Below are 23,951 nucleotides of genomic sequence, written 5' to 3'. Positions count from 1 at the left end.
GAGGATCAGAAGAAAGGCGAAGCAACAGACAACCTGTTGACAAATGCAGGATACATAGTATTATCTGCTGGGACCCTACAAACTGGACTACTTGAGCTTCCTAATGTGAGTACTATTACTGAAACTCTACGGGCCCATGGTGGGTGGATTCCTGTTGATATGGAGGCCGTAGAGGGTGAAGGCTATGAGGGGGGATACTGAAACCCAGTGGGGGGAAAGTGCAGTGGTACAGCACAACAGCAATGCCAATAACCCCTCAAGGGTGGGTCGTAGCGATGATTTAACAGCCATCCCGAGCTCAATCGATATCTTCTCCCCCAATTCGGATAGGGGTCTTTTGACTACTACGCCTACACCGATGTCGGGGGGAGGACATAATGCTCAGCAGAACCAGGGTAATTCCAAGAAAAAGTGTGTGGACCAGGACCAGGCACAGCTGCATCAAAAGCCTAAATCCTCCAAAGCTTCCAGTAAACAGCATCCAAGCAAGGGTGACAACTATGTTCCTCTGACAGCCTCCTCAGGAAGTGGGATACGTCATAGGAGGAGGTAAAAACACTTATTTCTCACTTGATATCAGTACTCCCTAGGCCACTGGCCGATAAATTCCTACCCGGCAGCGTTCACCCTGCAAATGTCCCTCTGTAAATCTGAACTGCACGGTGGACATATCTTTGGACATTAATCTGGAACATTCTCCACCTGCAGAATCCCAGGATGATGATACACAGGAGCCTTCACTAAGAGTAATCCTACATGTCCTTCAGACCCAGAATTCGGAGGCTCAGCTGCATTATGCTCAGGCTAAAGTAGATAATGCAAAGGTACAACGATCTTTGGATGAGGGTTCAGGGCAGATCACCACTCTTACAACAGAACTGTCTGTGTTGCAGGAAAGAGACACTCGGACTGAGGAGGGCACATCTGCATCAGTTAAAGCAATTGGGGGACATGATTCCCAGCTTGAATATCTCCAGACAAAAATCAAAGATATGGAAAATCGTCAAAGGAGAAACAACGTAAGTATTTTTGGGATCCCAGAGGGAAAGGAAGGCCCTGACCCCCAAAACTATATAGTACAACTGTTTGGGAGAGCCTTTCCAGACCTCTCGGATTGGGACTTTCAAATTCAGCATGCGCACTGCCTTCCTCTCAGCTGAAACTCTTCTAATGCTAATATGGCTCAGCAATGCCCAATCCTAATATACGTTGGAATTTTCTTTTGAGACAGGCAATCTCTCTAAAAGCACGTCCGGCGACTCTAGTTCAGATCAAGGCAATGTCAATCGTGGCTCAATCTGATCTTTGCAGATCCACAATGGACCGAAGATGCATCAACTTATAGATCCGCTTAAAGCTTTGGGGGCCCAAGTCTTTTTGCAAGAGCCTGCCGCCTTAAAATGATAAAAGATGGGAGAACCCAGATGTGCTACTCTATGGATGATGCTAAGCAGGTTCTGGCTCGTGAAAAAGGAGAGTGGCCCCACTACTCCAAGAGACAGGGTTCCTTGAACCAACAGTATAACAAAAGAGAAAAATCTCTCAGAGGAATCATCAATCAAACCAATCGCACTCCACTGTATCATCTATCAGAGGCTACTCACCCACAATCTTGAAAGGACCCAAACAGCAATTAATTAAAATCTGTTTAAAGAAACATAGAATTTAAAACAATGGTAGAGTAGATAAAATTTATGAAGTTAAAAAACACTCCAAGTAATATCCTCAAAAACAGTTTACAGCCTAATTATAAAATATCACAAATAATTGGCTCCTGTTGCTGTCCTTTCTAAATGGTTGCTTTTGATTGGTGAATAGGCTTCATAGTCCCTCTTTAGTACCGCCTTGTCTCCTTTTGTAACCTCACATAAGGACTGGACCTTTTACTGGTGTTCCTACTCCCTGTGTTCAAGACATATACATTTGTAATTTTAAAAACTGTTCATTTGAAGGAATCCTTATTGCAAAGGTGCCAAAATATGACAGATTATTTATTGTGCCTCAAATTTAACAAAACCATGGAGGCGTTGGCGCGTTTCGGTGGGACAACAGTATAAATATCTCTCTAACCAATTAAGAAGTGTTCAAAAAATCTATGGTTGTTGTTATAGGGGTAAGTGACACTGTTGACTGTCACAGATCTGGTCAAAAACACATAAACCCTTATTTAATTGGTTGCTCCAATGGATACAGGAGACGAGGTCCGTAGTGTGTACAAGAAAAGTTGTTTAAGCAGAAATCCCTATGTTTTTGATGTCTTGGACGTCATTCCTGAGATCTATAGACTCCTAACGGATAGGGACAAATACTTTATAAAAGCCTTAATTAAAATCTCAATGTTCAAATCGTGAAACCAAGATGTGGTGATGGGGACTAATCAGCCCTCCAAAGGGATATATGTTCAGTAAATGACTACCTTATCAGGGATATGTCCATTATTGATGGTAAGTCTCAATTGAAACCACTAGTACGTACATCAAGGACACCAAAAGCTTACTAGCTATGTTGGAATCTGTTACTTTGCCTGATGGACAATGTTTCTTGGCTACACTAGATATTGAAAGCCTTTATACTTGCATTCCGCAAGATGCGACCATTGAGGTAATTGCCCACACATTAGAAACCAGCATGTGGGATTATAAAACATCAAAATCCTTTGTGGTTGAATGTGCCTCTCTGGCCCTTAAAAGAAATTTCTTTCAATATGAAGACCGGTTATATTTACAAGCTACTGGTACTTCTATGGGCAGCACTTTTGCCCCTAGTGTAGCGGGTTTGTATGTATTTAATTTTGAAAAGCTACACATTTTACCCCCTGATAACTCGTTCTGTGAAAACATCATTCTATGGCAAAGGTACATAGATGATGTGCTTTTGATTTGGAGAGGAAATGAAGAAACTTTGGTTTCTTTTTTCACATGGATCAATAACTGTGATTCAAACCTCAAATTCACACACGAGTACAATGAGTCCACGGTAGTGTTTCTGGATGTCACCATTACAAGGGTTGCCAACGAGTTAAAAACTAAAACCCACTAACAAAAATAATCTGATACATTACTCCAGTTTCCATCCTCGACCACTGAGGGAGAATCTGCCATTTGGGCAGTACCTCCGCATTCGGAGAAACTGCTCTGATGTTGAAGACTACAAGGTACAAGCCAAAGATCTCACTGAGAAGATGCAAATCCGGGGTATCCTAAACATCTCTTGACAAAAAGCTACAAAAGAGCTCGAAATCAGAATCGAGATTCCCTTTTGGAAGATAAGCCCCCAGTTGAGAATAGTGAAGCACCACTCACTTGCGTAACAACATTTAATACAGCCTTGAATGTGGTGGCTCGGAGTATTAACAAACATTGGAGGATTCTCACATCCAACACCTGTAATTGGGACAAACCTATGTTCTCTTACAAAAGAGCAAAAAGCCTCAAAGATGCTTTGGTACATACACGCCCCCGTAAAACACCAGAAACGATTAGAAGCGTTCTAAATTTGTGGGGTCTACCACCTGTAGTGGGCCACTACCCGTGTGGCAGCTGTAGTGTTTGTCCCTTTACAAGCAGCTCAAAAACACTGACCGTGGAACCCAATAAGATCTGGGAACAAAGAAGCCACACTAACTGTAACATAACAAATGATGTTTATTTAATAACCTGCCCATGTGGTTTAAAATACGTGGGGATGACAAAGAGAATGGTCAAACTCCGTATATGCGAACATAGGAGCAATATACGATGTGGCAAGAGTAACACCAAGATGACCACACACTTTCTAGACCATAAACATTCCCCCGATAATTTCCACTGGACAGTGATTGAACATTTACAGAGTGGTAACGAGCAAAGACTATTTGAACAGGAACAGAGATGGGTTCATCGTTTAGCATCTCACCAGGTGGGACTAAATAATGATATCCCGTGGGGAAGTGTACTCAAATAACTCCTCTGATTCTTCTGATCATAATATTTCTTTATCTCAAGAAATTAAATAATTTACACGATCATTTATTTAAATTTCTGAATTTGAATCCCTTCACATCATTGTCAGTCTATAAAGTTATCAACTTTGTGACACCATAGTACGCATAAAACACCTTGCTGGAATCACTAAAATTCAGCTTTACCACTGTCAATGGGTTAGCGGTCTAGTCTTCCGATCTGAAAATACCGGAAGTGTATTCTCGCTACAAAAAGTTTGAAATAAAATATTAATTTCAATGTCCAGAGTGACAAATTACACTATTATTAGATCGGCTGATCTATATCCAATTAAACAATCGATTTTCCAACATCTGATACAACGAAATATTGCATGCATTAATACCGCGATCACGTGACAATGTCATGATCACATGACGGATGACGCGCTAATGCGCTAAAACACGGAACTTTAAAAATCAGGAAGCAAGCCCGTAATGTAAGATCCAGGCTGCAGTGGAGAGAACACCAGGTTTCGGGCGGCGAGTCTTCCGGCACATAGTAAGTCTATGCGCGATGTTTCTGTGAGGATGTGCCTCGCTTCACGGAAGGGTAGTCCTCACAGCATGCATACTAAAAACGTAGCGATAATCACTCGCTCTTTTTAATACGTTCTGTTTGGTTTTTATCAGACGGCGCTGGAAGTGAAAATATGCCGAACACTGCGAGCCCATGAGGCATGCTGATTTTGCAAGCACCGTAAGTGCATTAGAAATGACTAAGTCCATTCTACCTCTGTCTGGTATCTGGCCTCTGTGGCCTTCGAAAGTCGGCTTTGAGGACTAGATTTTTATGGTATGCATAGCTGGTATTGTAATTATAAATTTCGAATCAAAAAGATACATGCCTCCACTGGAGTTGAGATGCTATGTAGATTCAGAATAGCGTGTACATTTGCCAAAATAGCGTCTATATTTGTCAAATTATTTTAATGGGCAAGAAAAAGAGTATCTGGAATAAGATTTACTTAGCAGGTCAATTAATGTGGGCTGTGGGTTGCTGCGGGCCGGAATAACAGGCGTGGAGGCCGTATATATTGGGCTATGGTAGCTCTTTTATTGTTCTTTTCGACAACAGAAAGGGGGTATGTACATAAAGGACTCCGGGGTGTAGCTTTGGTCGTCTCCCAGCGGTACGTGGTCCAGGGGATCTTCCAGAGGTCTTCACGTCTTCCGGGCGTTGGGATGACCTCGGAGGGAAAATAGAGAAGCAGGGGTTAGTCCTTAGGTAAAGACTTCTCTGGTACCGTTACCAACACCGGGGTGTGTGGGGGAAAAGAGAGAACCGTGAGGAAGGGGCGGATAGGGGTGGAGAAGGGGGGGGAAAAGAGGTGGGAGAGGGTAGAAGGGAGGTGCGCTGGTGTAGGGGGGGGTGTAGGGAATATTATACAAGATTGACTAGTGAAGTGCCTCTAATTTAGTTTATATACAGTGCAGAGGTGCTCTAACAGTGAGATCTAACTCTATACAAATATCTACAGGTATCTACAGAGGGGGTACACGGAGACGGTAACAAGGTACTCACGTGCCCCGCCGTAACTCTTCCGCGAGTTACGGCCGCTCTCCAGCCACCTCCTGAGGACTCCACCACTCCTCGGTCCAGACGTCCTCCAACTCTCCGTCTTCGATCCTCGTACTCCTCTCTCTCTCTCTCGATGGTTCTCTGTGCGCGGTCTCCTGCCACGAGTCGGCTATCGGGAACGTTCTCCTCTCTTCTTCGGCGTCTTTTATAGTTCCGGGCCCTGTGATGGAGGTGGGACTTCCGGTTTCCCGGTAGGCGGCTTCCGGTTTGGGACTTCCGGGGTCAAGGCGCTCGGGAGGTTCCGTTTCCGGGATGAGTCTGGGTTGGTTCCAATGGTTGTGTACCTGCAGGGGAAACAAAGAAGAAGGACTCCTGGTTGTCAGAGACGCAGGAGGATTAGAACTCGAGGAACCCTCACTCGAGGGTCTCTCCGTTGAGGTATGTCTCGTTCCCCTTCCACATCCCCTTTCCCTAGCTATCCTTCTTGTGGGGGTGGAAGGTGGGGGATATCTGGACAGGTAGTCTGCATTTCCCTGCTCGGCCTCTTTTCTGTGTTTTGTCTGGAACCTGTAGGGCTGTAAGGACAAGAACCAGCGTAGGACCCTGTCATTGTGTCCCCTGTTGCGTGCCATCCATTCTAGGGGTGCGTGGTCCGTATACAGAATGAACTCTCGCCCTTCTAGGTAATAACGCAAGCTCTCAATGGCCCATTTAATGGCTAGAGCTTCTTTCTCGACTACCGCGTAGTTCATCTCACGGGGAAAGAGTTTCCTACTGAGGTAGAGGATAGGCCTCTCTATGCCTGCCTGGTCTTTTTGAGATAGGACCGCTCCCAGTCCCTGTTCCGAAGCATCAGTCTGGAGAATGAAGGGTTGTGTGTAGTCCGGACTGATGAGAACTGGTTCGGACAACAGTGCATTTTTCAGGTTCTGAAAAGCCGTCAACATTTGAGGTGAGGGTTGTCGTAGTAGGGTTTCTGTTCCAGGGGTTTTCTTCAGGAGATCGGTTAGGGGTACTGCAGTCTGAGAAAAGTTTGGGATGAACCTCCGATAGTATCCTAACAGCCCAAGGAAGGCCCGGAGGTCCTTTTTGGTTTGGGGGAAAGGGATGGACTGAATGGCTTTTATTTTGTTATCTTGAGGTCGTATAACCCCCTTCCCGAGGAGGTAACCCAGATACTTCACGGTTTGGGCCGCCAGAGTAGTTTTGGCAGGGTTAATGGTGAACCCATATTCCCCCAGGGAAGTGATTACTCTTTCGAGATGGGACAGGTGTTCAGGCCAGTCGTTGCTATAAATGACTATATCGTCAAGATAAGCTCCTGCGTATTGGGCATGTGGTTGCAGGACAACGTTCATAGCCCGTTGGAAGGTTGCTGGGGCCCCGTGAAGCCCGAAGGGCATAACTCGAAACTGAAATAGTCCGTCCGGCGTAGAGAACGCCGTTTTCTTTTTATCTTCGGTCTTCATGGGGATCTGCCAATATCCTTTACAAAGATCCAGCGTACTGATATAGCGAGCCCGTCCAATGCGTTCTATCATTTCGTCTACCCGGGGTAGTGGATACGTGTCGAAACTTGATACTTTATTGACTTCCCGGAAGTCAATACAAAATCTTGTGGAGCCATCGGGTTTCGGAACAAGCACGATGGGTGAGTTCCAACAACTAACGGAGGGCTCAATAATACCCATTTTCATCATTTCTTGTACTTCCTCTTGGATGATTTTGCGGCGGGCCTCTGGGATGCGGTAGGGACGTTGTCTCACGATTTTTCCAGGTTCTGTTTGGATCGCATGCTCGATGACTGTGGTGTGTCCCGGAGACGTGGAAAACACCTTTTGTATGGGTGATAGGATTTTCCTGAGGTCTTGTCTCTTGTTGGGCGGAAGTTCCGGGTCAACACATTTTACGAAGAGCGGATCCCCTGGGTTGAGCCTGCTGGAGAGCACGGGTTGAGGCCCCTCCCATTTCTTAAGCAAATTTATGTGGTAGATTTGCCTCTGTTTACGAACAGGGTCTAGTTCAATCTCATATGTAACAGGGGTTACCTGTTTTGTCACCGGATAAGGGCCCTGCCATTGTCCAAGCAGTTTGTGGTCGGATGAGGGTATGAGAAGTAACACTAGGTCTCCAGGAACAAAGGTTCTGGGTTTGGCTCCCCGGTCATATTGCCGTTTTTGTGTGGCTTGGGCGGTCAATAGGTTCTGCCTCACGATTTCCCTAATTTGGCCCAGATGAGTTTTAAGGTTGGCGACATATTCCGGCAGGGGTCGGGTACGGTCAGGCTCGGCTTCCCAGGCTTCCCGAGCCACGTCTAGGAGGGTTCTCGGGGGTCTTCCGTAGAGGAGTTCATAGGGGGAGTAGCCTGTGCTGCTCTGGACCTTGCAGCGGATAGCGAAAAGGGCCAAAGGAAGCATTTCCTCCCAGCGACGGCTTTCTAGTCCGAGCAACTTCTTGAGAGTGGTCTTTAGAGTCGCGTTGTACCGCTCTACCAGTCCGTCGGTCTGGGGGTGATAGGCAGAAGTTCTTATTTGTTTTATGCCCAGTTGTGAACACACCTGACGCATGAGAGACGAAACAAATGGGGTACCTTGGTCTGTTAATATCTCACGGGGAAAACCCACTCGGGTGAAGATGGTTACCAGGGCTCTTGCAATGTTCTGAGTGGTGGGATGTTTTAACGGGATGGCTTCAGGGAACCGAGTGGCATAGTCTACGAGAACGAGAGCGTACCGACATCCACTTTTCGAGGGCAACATGGGGCCTATCAGGTCCATCCCCACCCTGGTGAAAGGGACATCAATAAGGGGGAGTGGCTGAAGGGGGACTCTTGGAGGCCGGTATCGACTGTTCTTTTGACATACCGGACACTCTTTGCAGTATTGACTCACTTGTTTATGTATGCCCGGCCAATAGAATTTCTCCAGTATCGTTTGTCCGGTTTTGTCGTCCCCGAAATGGCCTCCTAACAAATGGCTATGTGCTAAGAATAATACCTTCTCACGAAAGGGACCTGGAACGAGCAGCTGGGATTCTTGTTGGGGTCCACCTTTCCTATACAATAGACCATTTCGTTTAAAGAAATAGGGACATACGTGCAAGGGATCCTCATTATCAAGGGCTCGTCCCCAGGCGTCCTGTAGTACTGGGTCTTCTTGTTGTGCTGCACGGAACTCTCGGTCATTTTCCCAGGGATGCGGTTCCACCTGCACAGGATATGCAGCGGCATAGGACCTTTTCTCTTTCTTCTTTTGCCCTTTTGTCTTCGGAGCCTTGGTTGCGGGCTCTACAGGAGGTGGATTACGGGAAAAAGGAGCCTCGGACCACCATCTCTCCAAGGAGTTGGTGGCGTCGTGTAACAGTCGGGGAAGTCCGTGGTAATCACTGCCCAAGATTACCTGTTCCGGCAGGTTGGGTACTAGTCCCACATTAAGGGGACTACGCTCTCCCGAGTACTGTTGTACTTGTACCCGGGTGGTGGGATATCTCCGGGTATCACCGTGTACACACTGGATGTCTACGGTGCCAGTCATCGGCCCCAGAGGGTTGGGCATTTCTTGCGGTCGTATCACGCTTTGCCGACAACCTGAGTCAGCTAAGGCCATCATTGGATGTCCGTCGATCCTTACCGGACATCGGAAGGGAGGTGGACTAGCCTCCTGGGTGAGACATACATAGTTCCTAGTAAGGCCGACCTCCATTGGTTCTTCCTTTTGAGGGCAGAACCTTGCAATATGTCCATAACCCCCACAATGGTAGCATTGAGGGCCGGGAGGAGTTGGTCTTGGGGTCACCGGGAAGGGAACAAAAGGAATAGGCTCCGGTTTTCGGGGTACTAACGGCCTCGGGGGTCGAGGATGGCTTCCATGGACCGTTCGTGAAGGATGTTCGTCCTTCTTCTGAAAGTCCTGTGCCCGGCTAAAGGCACTGGCGATTTCGACTGCGGTGTCTAAAGTGAGTCTCGAGTGCTGACGGACCCACTTCTGCGTAGCTGGGTGCAGGGAGGCCAAAAACTGTTCCAAGTAAATTTTTGCAAGGATTTCGTCTTTGGTGGATGTGGCGGGCTTCAGCCAGCGGTTGGTGAGGTCTTGGATGCGGAAAGACAAGGCTCTGGGGGTTTCCTGCGGTCCTTCCCGTACTTGTCGCAGCCTTGTCCTGTAGGTCTCGTCGTCGATCCCAAGTCGCTCAAGGATGCACGTTTTTATGTCCTGGTACGGGGTCTGCCCTTGAATATTGGCCTGTTGGTATGCCGTTTGGAGTTCGCCCGTCAGCAGTGGCCCAAGGTAGTGGCTCCATCGGTCAGCGGGCCAAGCAGCAGTCTCAGCCAAGCGCTCAAAGTTTGTAAAAAAGAAGTCCGGATCCTCTCCGGAAACGTACTTTTGTAATACCACCGAGGGCAGGGTAGTTGCTGGTCTCGATTGTCCCATGACGTCCACAAGCTTCCCAAGGGCTCGATCTTGAGAGGTGCCCTGGTCTTTCAGGACATCGTGCAGCTGGCCACGGTCATCCTCGGCGGTTTTAAGAAACCGCTCCATCATCTTCCCTAGGAGTTCCTGGCTTTCAGCGAGTTGCTTCACGGCGGCCTCCATGCTTCCGGATCCCACTTCTGACACCAGGTGTGGGCTGTGGGTTGCTGCGGGCCGGAATAACAGGCGTGGAGGCCGTATATATTGGGCTATGGTAGCTCTTTTATTGTTCTTTTCGACAACAGAAAGGGGGTATGTACATAAAGGACTCCGGGGTGTAGCTTTGGTCGTCTCCCAGCGGTACGTGGTCCAGGGGATCTTCCAGAGGTCTTCACGTCTTCCGGGCGTTGGGATGACCTCGGAGGGAAAATAGAGAAGCAGGGGTTAGTCCTTAGGTAAAGACTTCTCTGGTACCGTTACCAACACCGGGGTGTGTGGGGGAAAAGAGAGAACCGTGAGGAAGGGGCGGATAGGGGTGGAGAAGGGGGGGGGAAAGAGGTGGGAGAGGGTAGAAGGGAGGTGCGCTGGTGTAGGGGGGGGTGTAGGGAATATTATACAAGATTGACTAGTGAAGTGCCTCTAATTTAGTTTATATACAGTGCAGAGGTGCTCTAACAGTGAGATCTAACTCTATACAAATATCTACAGGTATCTACAGAGGGGGTACACGGAGACGGTAACAAGGTACTCACGTGCCCCGCCGTAACTCTTCCGCGAGTTACGGCCGCTCTCCAGCCACCTCCTGAGGACTCCACCACTCCTCGGTCCAGACGTCCTCCAACTCTCCGTCTTCGATCCTCGTACTCCTCTCTCTCTCTCTCGATGGTTCTCTGTGCGCTGTCTCCTGCCACGAGTCGGCTATCGGGAACGTTCTCCTCTCTTCTTCGGCGTCTTTTATAGTTCCGGGCCCTGTGATGGAGGTGGGACTTCCGGTTTCCCGGTAGGCGGCTTCCGGTTTGGGACTTCCGGGGTCAAGGCGCTCGGGAGGTTCCGTTTCCGGGATGAGTCTGGGTTGGTTCCAATGGTTGTGTACCTGCAGGGGAAACAAAGAAGAAGGACTCCTGGTTGTCAGAGACGCAGGAGGATTAGAACTCGAGGAACCCTCACTCGAGGGTCTCTCCGTTGAGGTATGTCTCGTTCCCCTTCCACAATTAACTATAAAGGATACATCTAATACATATGTCTGTGTTCTGATCATTTTACAGAGTACATCCTGACGATTAGCAGGAACATTGACGACGGGTAAAAGCGTGAGTGTAAAGAGGAGAGTATAAATTCCTTGTCTTTTCTCTAGAGTCCTAACGGTGTGGGCACGACTTAGCGTGCGTGGACCCCCGTAGGACGGTTTCTTTTATTTTCTTGGTCCTGATGAAAGCTGAGCTAAAATGGCGTTAACCAGCAGAAACATGTTGACCACCCATACTAAGTCACTGGAATTCTAATACAAATCACTGTTTTTACTGTGAACAACTGGCCCTTAACAAAGTTTGTTGAGGCCCAGCTGTGATCTTTTAATACACTTTCCTGTCACTGATCTCACACACCACTTCTTTTCACACATACCTGCTCCGCTGCATTCGCAGGCGTCGAAGCACACAGGTGGGGAAAGTCGGCACCATCTGTGACTGAACCCCATGATGAAGCATGTCACCACTAGGGTGAGTGAGGGTTCTTTTAGAGAATAATCTTTTCTTCTTCACTTTGGCCCTTGTTTTTTGACCACTTAATTTAATTTATTCACTGTGTTGTTGTTCCTCACTTGAGACATACTGTCGTTTAACAATTCACAATTGTAGGCTCTCTTTTGTTGTCAATAGTTATTAGTCTAGGGGTAGGAGAGTAGCCAATTATTCCCTTCCTCTCTTGTTGTACATACAAGTCTCAATAAATCACAGGCCTGGCGTTGCACGTCCTCCTTCTGAAGACATTTTGCTGAACATACATCTCTTTGGAGTGCTTATTAGTTCCCATCACCACATGACGGGGTGGGTGACTACAGTGACCCTGCTTTGGCAATGGGGAATGATGAAGGGATTGAAAATGGTCAAAGTATGGTTAATTTATCTGGGGTTTATTCTCTGCATTTTGTAAGGTGGCGGAATAATAAAACTGAGCAATGAAGGACATAAGGGGATAGGGCATGGTAGAGCCACTAAAAGTTATCAAGGCTCAGATTAAATGTATATGCTGGAATGTATCTGGAATTAACATGTGTAGCAAGCGAAAATTGGTCTAGAGGAGATTATTTTTTATAAACCCCAACTGGTAGCCCTGACGGAGACCCACTTAGCATATAAGAATAGGTCCTTATATAAACTACTAGGATATGACATATTTGTCTGCACATCACAATCAATCTCGAAACGTGGGGTGGCACTACTGTCTGATAAGAACATACGTGGCCAAGTGCTCAGAAGCGCTGCCAACTCTACAGGAAAATGGATCTTGCTCAATTATTACTAAACTCAACGAAATTTGTTCTGTGTGTGGTGTATGCCCCTAACAACGATGACCCCGAAGTAGTAGATATGTTGTCATTGGAGGTAGTAGATTGGGCTGGGGATCTGATCGTAATGGGAGATTTTAATTGAATACTTAATAGTAATATAGAGACTACTAATCGTACTGCTATCCTACGTAAACCCAGAGCCTCACTTAGGGATCTTATGCAGTTGTATAGGCTATGTGATTCATGGCGCACTCTCTATCCTCTTGACCTTGCTAATACTTTCTATACTTGCCCGCTCAGGCATTACTCCAGGATCGATATGGTTTTTATGGGAAGGTCTCTGATGGATTCTGTTTTTATTTGGTTTAACTGGAGATAGGGATTATCGCACTAAGTTCTTATTTCCCAGGCATTTATTTGAAAATCATGGCTATATTTCTTATGCTCAAAATCAAAAAGGGAATGGATTACTTGACCTGAGTAACCAGGGTTTGCAATATTTGTGTAGTTTGTCAATAGAAAACCCTCATTCATGTACTCAAATCATATGGCGGTACATCTTGGTTCTCTGCCCTGTGTTAAAAAAGTGACAGCATCATCATTGGGTCTCTTTTTTGTCTTATGCTTCCTCCATCCAGAGGAGAACCTTTGGATATTACAGTAGTGATCAACCAAAAACGGGTGGTGAACAGTGCTCTAGTGAGGTGAGTTTTAAAGGTGATGTTAAAAAACTCGTATCCCTAGATTAACATCTTTTAATCGGTCTAGCTTCAAGATTGTTTAAAAAACAGTGTTGTGCGTGTGCAGACTTATTATTACTCTAACACACTCTTGTGTCAATAAAAAGGTTTGCCCAGGTGGGTCAGGGGGGCTTTCTTCAGGACCTAAGAAGAGTGTAGGGGCTATGTATTGTCACAGTCTCAATGAAACAAGGTGTATTTCACCCGTTTCTCAAGGTCCTTTAGTACTTTTAAGTCCTTGATTGTGGACTTCTTCAGGTAGCCGATGAGCGAATTTGCCTGCTTCTGCGGGGCGCAGCGCGACTTATGCTAGCTCGTCTCTTGGCAACCTGGATATATATTTCTTATGCATCAGGTCTACTTAGGGAGTACCTCCAGGTCAATCAGGACACAGCATCACACCAAATAATTTGAGATACCATGAAAGCATATGTTAGGGGTATAACCCTGCTGAATATTGTTAAGCAAAATAGAGATACCTCTGAGGAGGCTCTTTTTACAACTACAATTTCGCTAGGACTGACAGATGAGCAGTTGGTTTATCTCCAGTTAATGGGGAAAAGATCTCTCCTTGGGCGTAGATTAAAAGACCAGGTTGCCGCTAGATATACAAAACATAGACAGTTGCAATATGAATATGGGGAAAGGGTGGTAAGAGTCCTGGCCCCTCAGATATTAGACCGACAATCAAAGTGCACTATGCGGGCAATCAAGGGCAGGGATGACAAGTTACGGGAGGTAAGCCAGCAACTTGTGATACACACACCAGTCTTACTCTAAGACCTTGTAATTTTACACACATCAAATGCCAAATATACACCAATCTATTTGTGAAACACTGATACCATCATAAAAGCATTGAGTTATCATACACAGACCAATACTACTAATAAAAATGATTCAATTTTATTCTTAAAAACAAGGTGTTAGCCTTGTGCATAGTTTCAAAAATCACATTTACAAATTGATACAAGACAATTCATTATAAAAACCACAATGGGCTACAATGCTGGCCTTCGGTATCAGTGAAAGATTCATCAACCTGACTCAAGCCTTATATAAGACACCTAGGGCAAGGGTTTTACTCGCAGGAAACTGATCTAATCAATTTCAGATATCCAGTGGCACCCGCGCTTTCCCCTCTTTTGTTTGTTCTCTATATAGAGCCATACCTACAGTCACTCTGCAGGAATGCAGATATTCAACCCTTTATTGCTGGAAAGCAACAATTGAAACTGGTCGTGTATGCTGACGATGTGGCAGTTTTTTCTTCCAGTCCTCTATCAGCAAGTGAACAGGTCTCCAAAGAGGCCGCCAGGTTTGGTGAGGTTGCAGGGTACAAACTTAATAGGTCCAAAACTCAGCTTCTCCTGAATTGTATTCCAGACTCTCCTACCACAGAGGTAACTACTACTGCAGTTTATTTAGGTATCAAGCTATGTCCAGAAGTGCACAATATTATCAGACTGAACTTTGACCCTCTACTATCCACAGTAAACTCTAAATTAAAAACGTGGAACAAACTTCCTCTGACAATTATTGGGCGAACTAACCTCATTAAGCAGAATATCCTCCCCAAATTCCTTTATTTGTTCAGGGCCATCCCTTTAAGGGTATTTGACTCTTTTTTGAAGCGCCTGGAGTACGTCATTGGCAGCTTTATAAGGGGGTATAGGCACGCAAGGAGAGCCATATGTTTTCTGAAGCTTCCGTTCAAGAAGAGTGGACTCTCACTCCTAGAATTTAAGCTATATTTCTGGGTGGCATTCACCCGTCGTCCGTGCAGCTTACTCAACCCAGGTGATCCCGGCTTATTATCTAACTTCTATTGATTAGCTGTAGGGACAGAGTGACGGCTTTTTCTCTATCGATTAGGAGATCCCAACTACTACAAGAGGGTATGGTTTAAGGTCCTGAGGGGTATCATCCATATATGGAAGGAGATATGTTCTAAATACTCCATAGCCTTTATAAATAGAGAAACACCACTCTGGAATAATCCTGCGTTCCCATCAGTTTTTCAGGATTCGACCTGTAGTCCCTGGTCACGGAGCGGTGTTGTAACAATTGGTCAGATTTATGGTCCAAATAGCTTCAGTTCTTTTCTTCAGTTGCAGGAAATATATGGGCTTCCACAATGCCTTTTTAAAAACACATATTTTGCAAGTGAGGGACTATATTCAGTCAGGCTGTCAATATACATTGGATATTGAGGGCTCTGAACCTTCATTACTATTTTAAACCAGGCATTAAACTCTCAATTAGCACTGCCTATCAGACCATAGTACAACTCTGGCAATAGTTAAATGGAGCCAACTGCTTTCAGTAGAGACTTCAGCTTCACAGATTCATAACTCCCTTGAAATATTAGATCACTCTTTATATTCAGTAAATCTAAAACTGCAGCAACTGCGTACTATATGCCTGCTATATTATACCCCGGACAAAATACTCAGATAGGGAACAATGTTACTACGGATAAGACTAAATGCCCGAACTGTAAACTCCTGCCCACTGGCCTGATAAATATCTTTGCGCTCTTCCCTGCTCTCCAAGAATTCTGGGCTGGGGTGAGCAGGTCTAGCTGGCTTGGGCCATCTGAGTGCAATAACAATCAAGGAAAAATTATAGGGGTTAAGTACAACTGCGAGGGAGGTACTCAAAATATAGTAATGATCATGTTGGTGTGTGCGTGATTAAGTATCGTCAGGGCATGGATCTCTTCAAATGCCCCTAAGGCCGTAGAATGAAAGGTTCTTATTCACCAGATCTATGAAATGGAGCTGGCCTTGGCTAAGGCCGGAGTTATCACATCTCTGAAAAAATTTGAAAGCATCTAGAATAAACTCAGGTGGGTACCTCTTAATAACAATGTTTAAGGCCGACTAATTTAATTAGCTTTGGGTCTCTTCTTAATGTGGAAATACTGCCTTTTTTATCATCATGCGTTCTCTTCCCTTATCCTCTCTTAGTCTTTTTAGGTCTTGCCTAGGCAGCGCTTGCGCTGTCCTTTCGAGACATGCTGTTTTCAGGTATGGACTTGAAGCTCTGCCCATGTTCCACCCACCTTTTCAATTGGCTCCTGTTGCTGTCCTTTCTAAATGGTTGCTTTTGATTGGTGACTAGGCTTCATAGTCCTCTTTGTACTGCCTTGTCTCCTTTTGTAACCTCTCATAAGGACTGGACCTTTTACTGGTGTTCTTACTCCCTGTGTTTCATTTACAAACTGTGTGCACTATTTTTTTTTATGACTTTCGCTGATTGCATCAGTACATGCTTTCCTGCAAGGGACCGCTTTTCAACTCTCTGCTGTCTGCTTCTGATCGCCCCAGGGGCACTTCTCAACTCTGCTCCTCATCGCCCTGGAGCCCTGCTTAATTTTTCAGTACGGCGCCCGCTTTTATACGAACAACGACAAGGGCGGGGTGGACGCAATACAAACAATATTGGCAGCAGCTTTTTTTCTTTTCACAGCAGGGACCCGCTTTTATAAAGCACTGCGGGCACACAGCTCCTGATTAGCAACAATGGCGGTAGCAGCTTTATTTTCCCACAGCAGGCGCCTGCTTTTATAAAGCACTGCAGGTTTTTAGGGCTCGCCTGCTGTGCGCACAGCTGGAAGCTCTATAGGGGCTTATCCAGTGTTTAACCACCACTGGCGATTCCACTGGCGATTCCTTTGAGTGCATGTGCTTTTTAGGTCATTTGGCAAGCGCAAGCCCTAAAAAGCGCGTGCACAATGCCACCAGCCGCCTGCCAGCCTATCGCATTACCACATCAAAGGCAGCTTCTCCGCGTGCGCTCATCCCTTAATTATTCACGGCCGGCCGGCCGTACTTTCAGTTTCACGGCCGACGGCCGTGTCTCCTTTTATGCTAACTCCCTCTGTACCTCTCCTTGCATCCTCCTCTTTACTTCGATCCCTGCCGTTTTCTCTCTTCTCCGGCTGTTTGCTTTGCTTCCTTGTTAGGACTTGTGCCCTGTGTGTAACGTAATCGGTGCTTATGTAAAGCGCTCCAATACCTTTGGGGCGAGTTCGCGCTATATAAAATCTGCAACAAAAACAAGATGAGCACCTGGTCACTGGTGTCAAGGTCCCGAGTTGCCGACTTGCAGGATCGGAATAGTTGCAGAGGGCAGTCACGGATCAATGTGAGATTACAGCAGCCTTGGGTTAAACTAATTGCGGACACATGCTGTAATTAGCACGCAGTACTTTCAAAGCGCTTCATTTCCTTAAGCAGGTGACACACGCTTTTGACTCACAATTAGAGCGGCGGCTCGATTTATCGACCTCGGAAGAATAAACACTCGTAGTGACTTCATATCCATCCACGAGACTGACTGTCAGGCGCTACTGCCACACGCACCCCGGTAAAATCTCAGTCACTTCCTAAACCAGTCGTTTCTTATACTGTTGTGAAGTCTCACCCATTACCTATCACTCACCTCAAACTCATCAAGAGTGTCACTGGTTCCCCATCGTTGTGCACATGTGGTTCAAGTGAGCAAACTCCATAGCTTCGTCAAAACTGCTGAGGAGTCCCACCCAAATCCACGTCAGAGGTGTCACGCTTCAATGGAGTCTCGCTAGTTCTACGTCACTCACATCATTGGAGTCTCCCTCTCACGCGCCCCATCACTCACCTCAGGCAGTGCGCGTCTCTCTCAGTCATCATGAAACACCTCCTATAGTCCAATGGGGTCTCGGTCTTACTCCATCACCTACGTCATAGACGCCAGAGTGTCCCTCACTCCTCATACAGATCCATGGTTGAATGCAGTCTCCCCCTTAAACCACCTCCTTTCTCTGACTGTAAGGAGTCTCTCAGTCCCTACCGTAGGTCTCACGGAGACCACAGGAGTCTCGCTGAGTCCATTTCACTTGTTGCATACCCGTAAACGAGAGTCCCACTCACTCTCCAAAGGAGTGCTCCCTTACGTGGTACCTGTCGCACTCATTGTCCGTCATTCAATTAAAATAGCTCAGCTGGGTCTCTCTCACTCTCCACAGCGGTGATCTCTTGCAGCGCTATTTTTTCACTTACTCTCGCTCGCTCACCTCAAATACTTGTGTCCCTCATTCGCACTGCAATAGTCTCATACAAAGTGTCACTCATTTCCCTTCAATAGCCTAAATGTCAGTGGGGTGTTCCTCGTTTCCTCACTTCACTGGCCTCCCACGGTAGCCCTTAAACAACCTCTCTCCTCTGACTGTAAGGAGTCTCTCAGTCCCTACCGTAGGTCTCATGGGGACCACAGGAGTCTCGCTGAGTCCATTTCACTTGTTGAATACCCACAGATGCACCCACCACACAGCTCCACCGACACAGCTCCACCGATGCACCCACCACACAGCTCCACTGAGGCACCCACCACACAGCTCCACCGAGGCACCCACCACACAGCTCCACCGAGGCACCCACCACACAGCCCTACCGATGCACCCACCACACAGCTCCACCGAGGCACCCACCACACAGCTCCACCGATGCACCCACCACACAGCTCCACCGATGCACCCACCACACAGCTCCACCGATGCACCCACCACACAGCTCCACCGAGGCACCCACCACACAGCTCTACCATGCCCCACCACACAGCTCCACCGATGCACCCACCACACAGCTCCACTGATGCACCCACCACACAGCTCCACTGATGCACCCACCACACAGCTCCACCGATGCACCCACCACACAGCTCCACCGACACAGCTCCACCGATGCACCCACCACACAGCTCCACTGAGACACCCACCACACAGCTCCACCGAGGCACCCACCACACAGCCCTCCCGATGCACCCACCACACAGCTCCACCGAGGCACCCACCACACAGCTCCACCGATGCACCCACCACACAGCTCCACCGAGGCACCCACCACACAGCTCTACCATGCCCCACCACACAGCTCCACCGATGCACCCACCACACAGCTCCACTGATGCACCCACCACACAGCTCCACCGACACAGCTCCACCGATGCACCCACCACACAGCTCCACTGAGGCACCCACCACACAGCTCCACCGAGGCACCCAGCACACAGCTCCACGAGGCACCCATCACACAGCCCTACCGAGACATCCACCACACAGCTCCACCGATGCACCCACCACACAGCTCCACCGATGCACCCACCACACAGCTCCACCGATGCACCCACCACACAGCTCCACCGACACAGCTCCACCGATGCACCCACCACACAGCTCCACCGATGCACCCACCACACAGCTCCACTGATGCAGCCACCACACAGCTCCACCAATGCAGCCACCACACAGCTCCACCGACACAGCTCCACCGACACAGCTCCACCGATGCACCCACTACACAGCTCTACCGACACAGCTCCACCAATGCACCCACCACACAGCTCCACAGATGCACCCACCACACAGCTCCACCGATGCAGCCACCACACAGCTCCACCGACACAGCTCCACCGATGCACCCACCACCCAGCTCCACCGATGCACACACCACACAGCTTCACCGACACAGCTCCACTGATGCACCCACCACACAGCTCCACTGATGCACCCACCACACAGCTCCACCGATGCACCCACCACACAGCTTCACCGAGGCACCCACCATACAGCTTCACCGAGGCACCCACCATACAGCTCCACCAAGGCACCCACCACACAGCTCCACAGATGCACCCACCACACAGCTCCACAGATGCACCCACCACACAGCTCCTCCGAGGCACCCACCACACAGCTCCACAGATGCACCCACCACACAGCTCCACAGATGCACCCACCACACAGCTCCTCCGAGGCACCCACCACACAGCTTCACCGAGGCACCCACCACACAGCTCCACCGAGGCACCCACCACACAGCTCCACCGAGGCACCCACCACACAGCTCCACAGAGGCACCCACCACACAGCTCCACCGAGGCACCCACCACACAGCTCCACAGAGGCACCCACCACACAGCTCCACCGAGGCACCCACCACACAGCTCCACCGAGGCACCCACCACACAGCTCCACCGAGGCACCCACCACACAGCTCTACCATGCCCCCACCACACAGCTCCACCGATGCACCCACCACACAGCTCCACCGACACAGCTCCACCGATGCACCCACCACCCAGCTCCACCGATGCAGCCACCACACAGCTCCACCGATGCAGCCACCACACAGCTCCACCGATGCAGCCACCACACAGCTCCATCGATACACCCACCACACAGCTCCACCGACACAGCTCCACCGATGCACCCACCACCCAGCTCCACCGATGCACCCACCACACAGCTCCACCGACACAGCTCCACCGATGCACCCACCACCCAGCTCCACCGATGCACCCACCACACAGCTCCACCGATGCAGCCACCACACAGCTCCACCGATGCAGCCACCACACAGCTCCACCGACACAGCTCCACCGATGCACCCACCACCACTGATGCACCCACCACACAGCTCCACCGACACAGCTCCACCGATGCACCCACCACACAGCTCCACCGATGCAGCCACCACACAGCTCCACCGAAACAGCTCCACCGATGCACCCACCACCCAGCTCCACCGATGCACCCACCACACAGCTCCACCGATGCAGCCACCACACAGCTCCACCGACACAGCTCCACCGATGCACCCACCACACGGCTCCACCGATGCACCCACCCCACAGCTTCACTGAGGTACCCACCATACAGCTCTACCAAGGCACCCACCACACAGCTCCTCCGAGGCACCCACCACACAGCTCCACAGATGCACCCACCACACAGCTCCACAGATGCACCCACCACACAGCTCCACAGATGCACCCACCACACAGCTCCACAGATGCACCCACCACACAGCTCCACCGAAGCACCCACCACACAGCTCCACCGATGCACCCACCACCGCCGAGGCACCCACCACACAACTCCGCCGAGGCACCCACCACACAGCTCCACCGATGCACCCACCACACAGCTCCACCGATGCACCAACTAAGCTCCACCAATGCACCCACCACACAGCTCCACCAATGCACCCACTAAGCTCCACCGATGCACACACCACTCAGCGCAACCACATCATCACTCAGCGCAACCACAGCATCACTCAGCACCACCACAGCATCACTCAGCACCACCACAGCATCACTCAGCACCACCACAGCATCACTCAGCACCACCACAGCATCACTCAGCGCAACCACAGCATCACTCAGCGCAACCACAGCATCACTGGTTCAAATATGTTCTTTCAATGTTTCAAACTGTTTTCAAGCTTTCACGCTTTATTACAAATCACAAAAAGATGTTAATATTTCACTTCTGTTCTTGGATTTTCGTCGCAATAAAAAACACTGAACATAATCTTCACAAAAGTTATTTACAAAAGGTTAAGCTATTGCCATTACAAATTAAATAAATTTGTTAAGTATTAATTATTTAAAAAAATTAAAAGCCATTGTTATTTGTAATATCAATACATCTAAGTCACGTAAATACAAAACATGTTGCATTACAAATGCTATAGGTGTCACATTTGCGAAAGTTATAACTATCGGCATTGTAAATGACAAAGCTATTAATTTAGCTATTTGAAAAAATAACACATAAATTAAAAAAAATGTATTTGTAAGACCAATAGCTCAAACTTTCCTAATGCGAGCCCTATTGCATTTCCAATGCTTGTTATTCTTCTAACAAAACCGGCGGCTGTGGTGCTTTTATAAAAGTGGGCGCCTGCTGTGGAAAAAACAACTGCAGCCGCCATTATTTGTATTGCGCCTGTGCCTTTTTTTATTTGCGGCTCTCCTAACTCGTTTTTTGGTCATGTAACTCATGCTCCACAAATAAATTGTGAACCTGGCTCTGTGTTCTTCCAGTGATCTTTTTCTGTGACACTACCAACATTTGTGAAGAAGAACGGAGTTGCAAGGGAGCTTGGGCAGTGCTTAAGAGAAAAACAAAAAATAAACCTCAGTTGAGTGAATTTGACTTCATCAATCAGAGTTGTACGCAGCAGGGACTCACGCGGATACAGTAAAAGGCCCCAGTATCTCTAGTTTGCAAGCTGAGGGTGATACTCCTTACTGCGCTGCTCACACTCACCTTGTAGTCTGTAACAATGGTTTTGTAGGCAGGCTCTAGTTTACTGGATGAGATCGCTAGTTTCTCCAGGTCACAGTTATTTATGGCTGCAGGCTTGGGCTGTAATTCTGCAGGGCAACGAAGCTGGGCAATGTTCTGCTGTAAGTGTGATTCTGTGACTGTAATCTCACACACTGTTTCTGTGGGAACTGAGCTGTCAGTGGTCAAAGAAGCAGCAGGAATGCGTCCTCGGACTTAAATTTACCATCACACATAGCATTTGCATACACAACGGACAGTAAGCAAAAGGATTAACAACATTGTGTATAGTTTAGATATATAATTTAAATTCAATATGGTCGATAATCTTGGGAGATTAGATGTAAAGCGACAAAATCTCAGCGAGTACGTTTGTTAAAAATCAGTTTGTTGCATGTTTGGACGCACTGAGTTTCTGCGGTGCATCCATTAGGGCGCTTGGGCGTTGCCCCACTACTCAAAAGATTTGTTGCGCGTGTGCCCAGCCACCGGACCACACCCGCCCGAGGTAGTAGGCTCAGAAGGGGTGCGGGTCAGCAGTGCATGTGAAGTGATTACATCGTCGTCAGGTGGTCGGCGGAGCACACAGCAAGAGTGCGCATGTTCTGTTTAGGGCTGAATAATTTTACAACCAGCCCGAACATGCGCACTAGGCTGCTCATTAGAAGAGCAAGGGTTGTTCCATGCCGCAGCCCCAGGGCTCCCAATGAGTGGCAAGTATCACTGCTCACGCCAATCCTGGCGCTGCTGGAGCAGCGCTAGGATTGGCTGAGACGCGTGGAACTTGCCAGCCAGGAGCGAGCGTGGTGACGTCGGAGCCTCCTCGAGGCAGACACACCTTGTTGTGTTCACTGCAACAGGATGGCTGCTGATGTCAAAGGAGCCCTGGCACATGAGAGGGTGATGGGGCCCGCATTGTTAAGCCTCTACCTGAGAGGAACCAATAAGCTACACAAACCAGCCGCTATCCGTCTCGACAGGAGAAGGGGAAACTTCAGCGAGAGAGGCGCGTGCCCCTGTGCTGACACTGCTGCCCATGAACGGAGACTGGTCTGCCTCTTACGTTACGCCACAATCACAGCGCCACCAGCAGTGCCCTGGTGAGAGAATCCCAGACATTTGCGCCAGCAGCCAACTGCGGCACTCAACCCTCCAGCAGGGGAGACGACTGAGGCGGCGGTCGCACTTTGCAAAGAGCAAAACCCTGCACTGGCATCTCCAGCACCACTGTGAAGCAACTCCCTAAAATACAGATGAAGGCCATCACGGGCACGAGGAGTGCAGCACCAGCCAACACTTACCCCAACATCTGAGTCTCCAGTAAGTAAACCGATATAAGTGATGTATTTTTTTTAAAAAAGAGGGTTCTTTTACAAATGCGAAAAATCCTAATTATTATGTTTTCCTGAATGCATTGTCATAAAATGTTCCTTCTCGGTTCTGACAGTCAGCCGCAGATCTGTGTTGCAATAATACCATAAGCTGTGCAGTATAATATAGAAATATGTTGTAATACCTTGAGCTGTGTTGTAACAAGGTAGTGCGGTGTGCCGGTTGTTGAAGGGAGATTGCTCTTTTGTAATATACCACCATCTATTGTTATGCTATGTCGGATGCTTCTGTGATTGCCAGGCCTCTTCTTTTCTTTTTGCCTTGATATAAAGCTTTTCTCCC

The 23,951-nt window shown here is 48.2% G+C and overlaps 2 protein-coding genes across 7 annotated transcripts in view; both read right to left on the bottom strand.

Moving 5' to 3' along the window:
• The window catches only part of SPATA20 (spermatogenesis associated 20), a 2,039,700-nt gene that overhangs the window by 309,078 nt on the left and 1,706,671 nt on the right, over nucleotides 1-23,951 (bottom strand). The window lies entirely within an intron of this gene.
• Nucleotides 5,019-10,090, bottom strand: LOC147702186 (uncharacterized). Its single transcript, XM_086928394.1, has 3 exons — nucleotides 8,597-10,090; nucleotides 5,505-5,845; nucleotides 5,019-5,169 (listed from the first exon to the last, which is right to left on the bottom strand). The coding sequence occupies exons 1-2, from the start codon at nucleotides 10,088-10,090 to the stop codon at nucleotides 5,531-5,533; spliced, it is 1,809 nt and encodes a 602-aa protein (XP_086784520.1). The 3' UTR covers nucleotides 5,019-5,169; nucleotides 5,505-5,530.

Source organism: Lissotriton vulgaris, chromosome 7 (assembly GCF_964263255.1).
Source record: "Lissotriton vulgaris chromosome 7, aLisVul1.2, whole genome shotgun sequence".
Classification (NCBI taxonomy): Eukaryota; Metazoa; Chordata; class Amphibia; order Caudata; family Salamandridae; genus Lissotriton; species Lissotriton vulgaris.
Note: the sequence above shows the minus strand (reverse complement) of the source record. Positions and strands in the feature narration are given on the sequence as shown.

What these genes read in the sequence shown, in the direction of transcription:
- LOC147702186 (XM_086928394.1), bottom strand. Translation starts at nt 10,090, where the DNA reads ATGGAGGCCGCCGTGAAGCAACTCGCTGAAAGCCAGGAACTCCTAGGG. An exon ending in ATAATGAGGATCCCTTGCAC is followed by an intron (nt 5,846 to 8,596) that starts GTATGTCCCTAT and finishes TTTCCCCTGCAG; the next exon opens with GTACACAACCATTGGAACCA.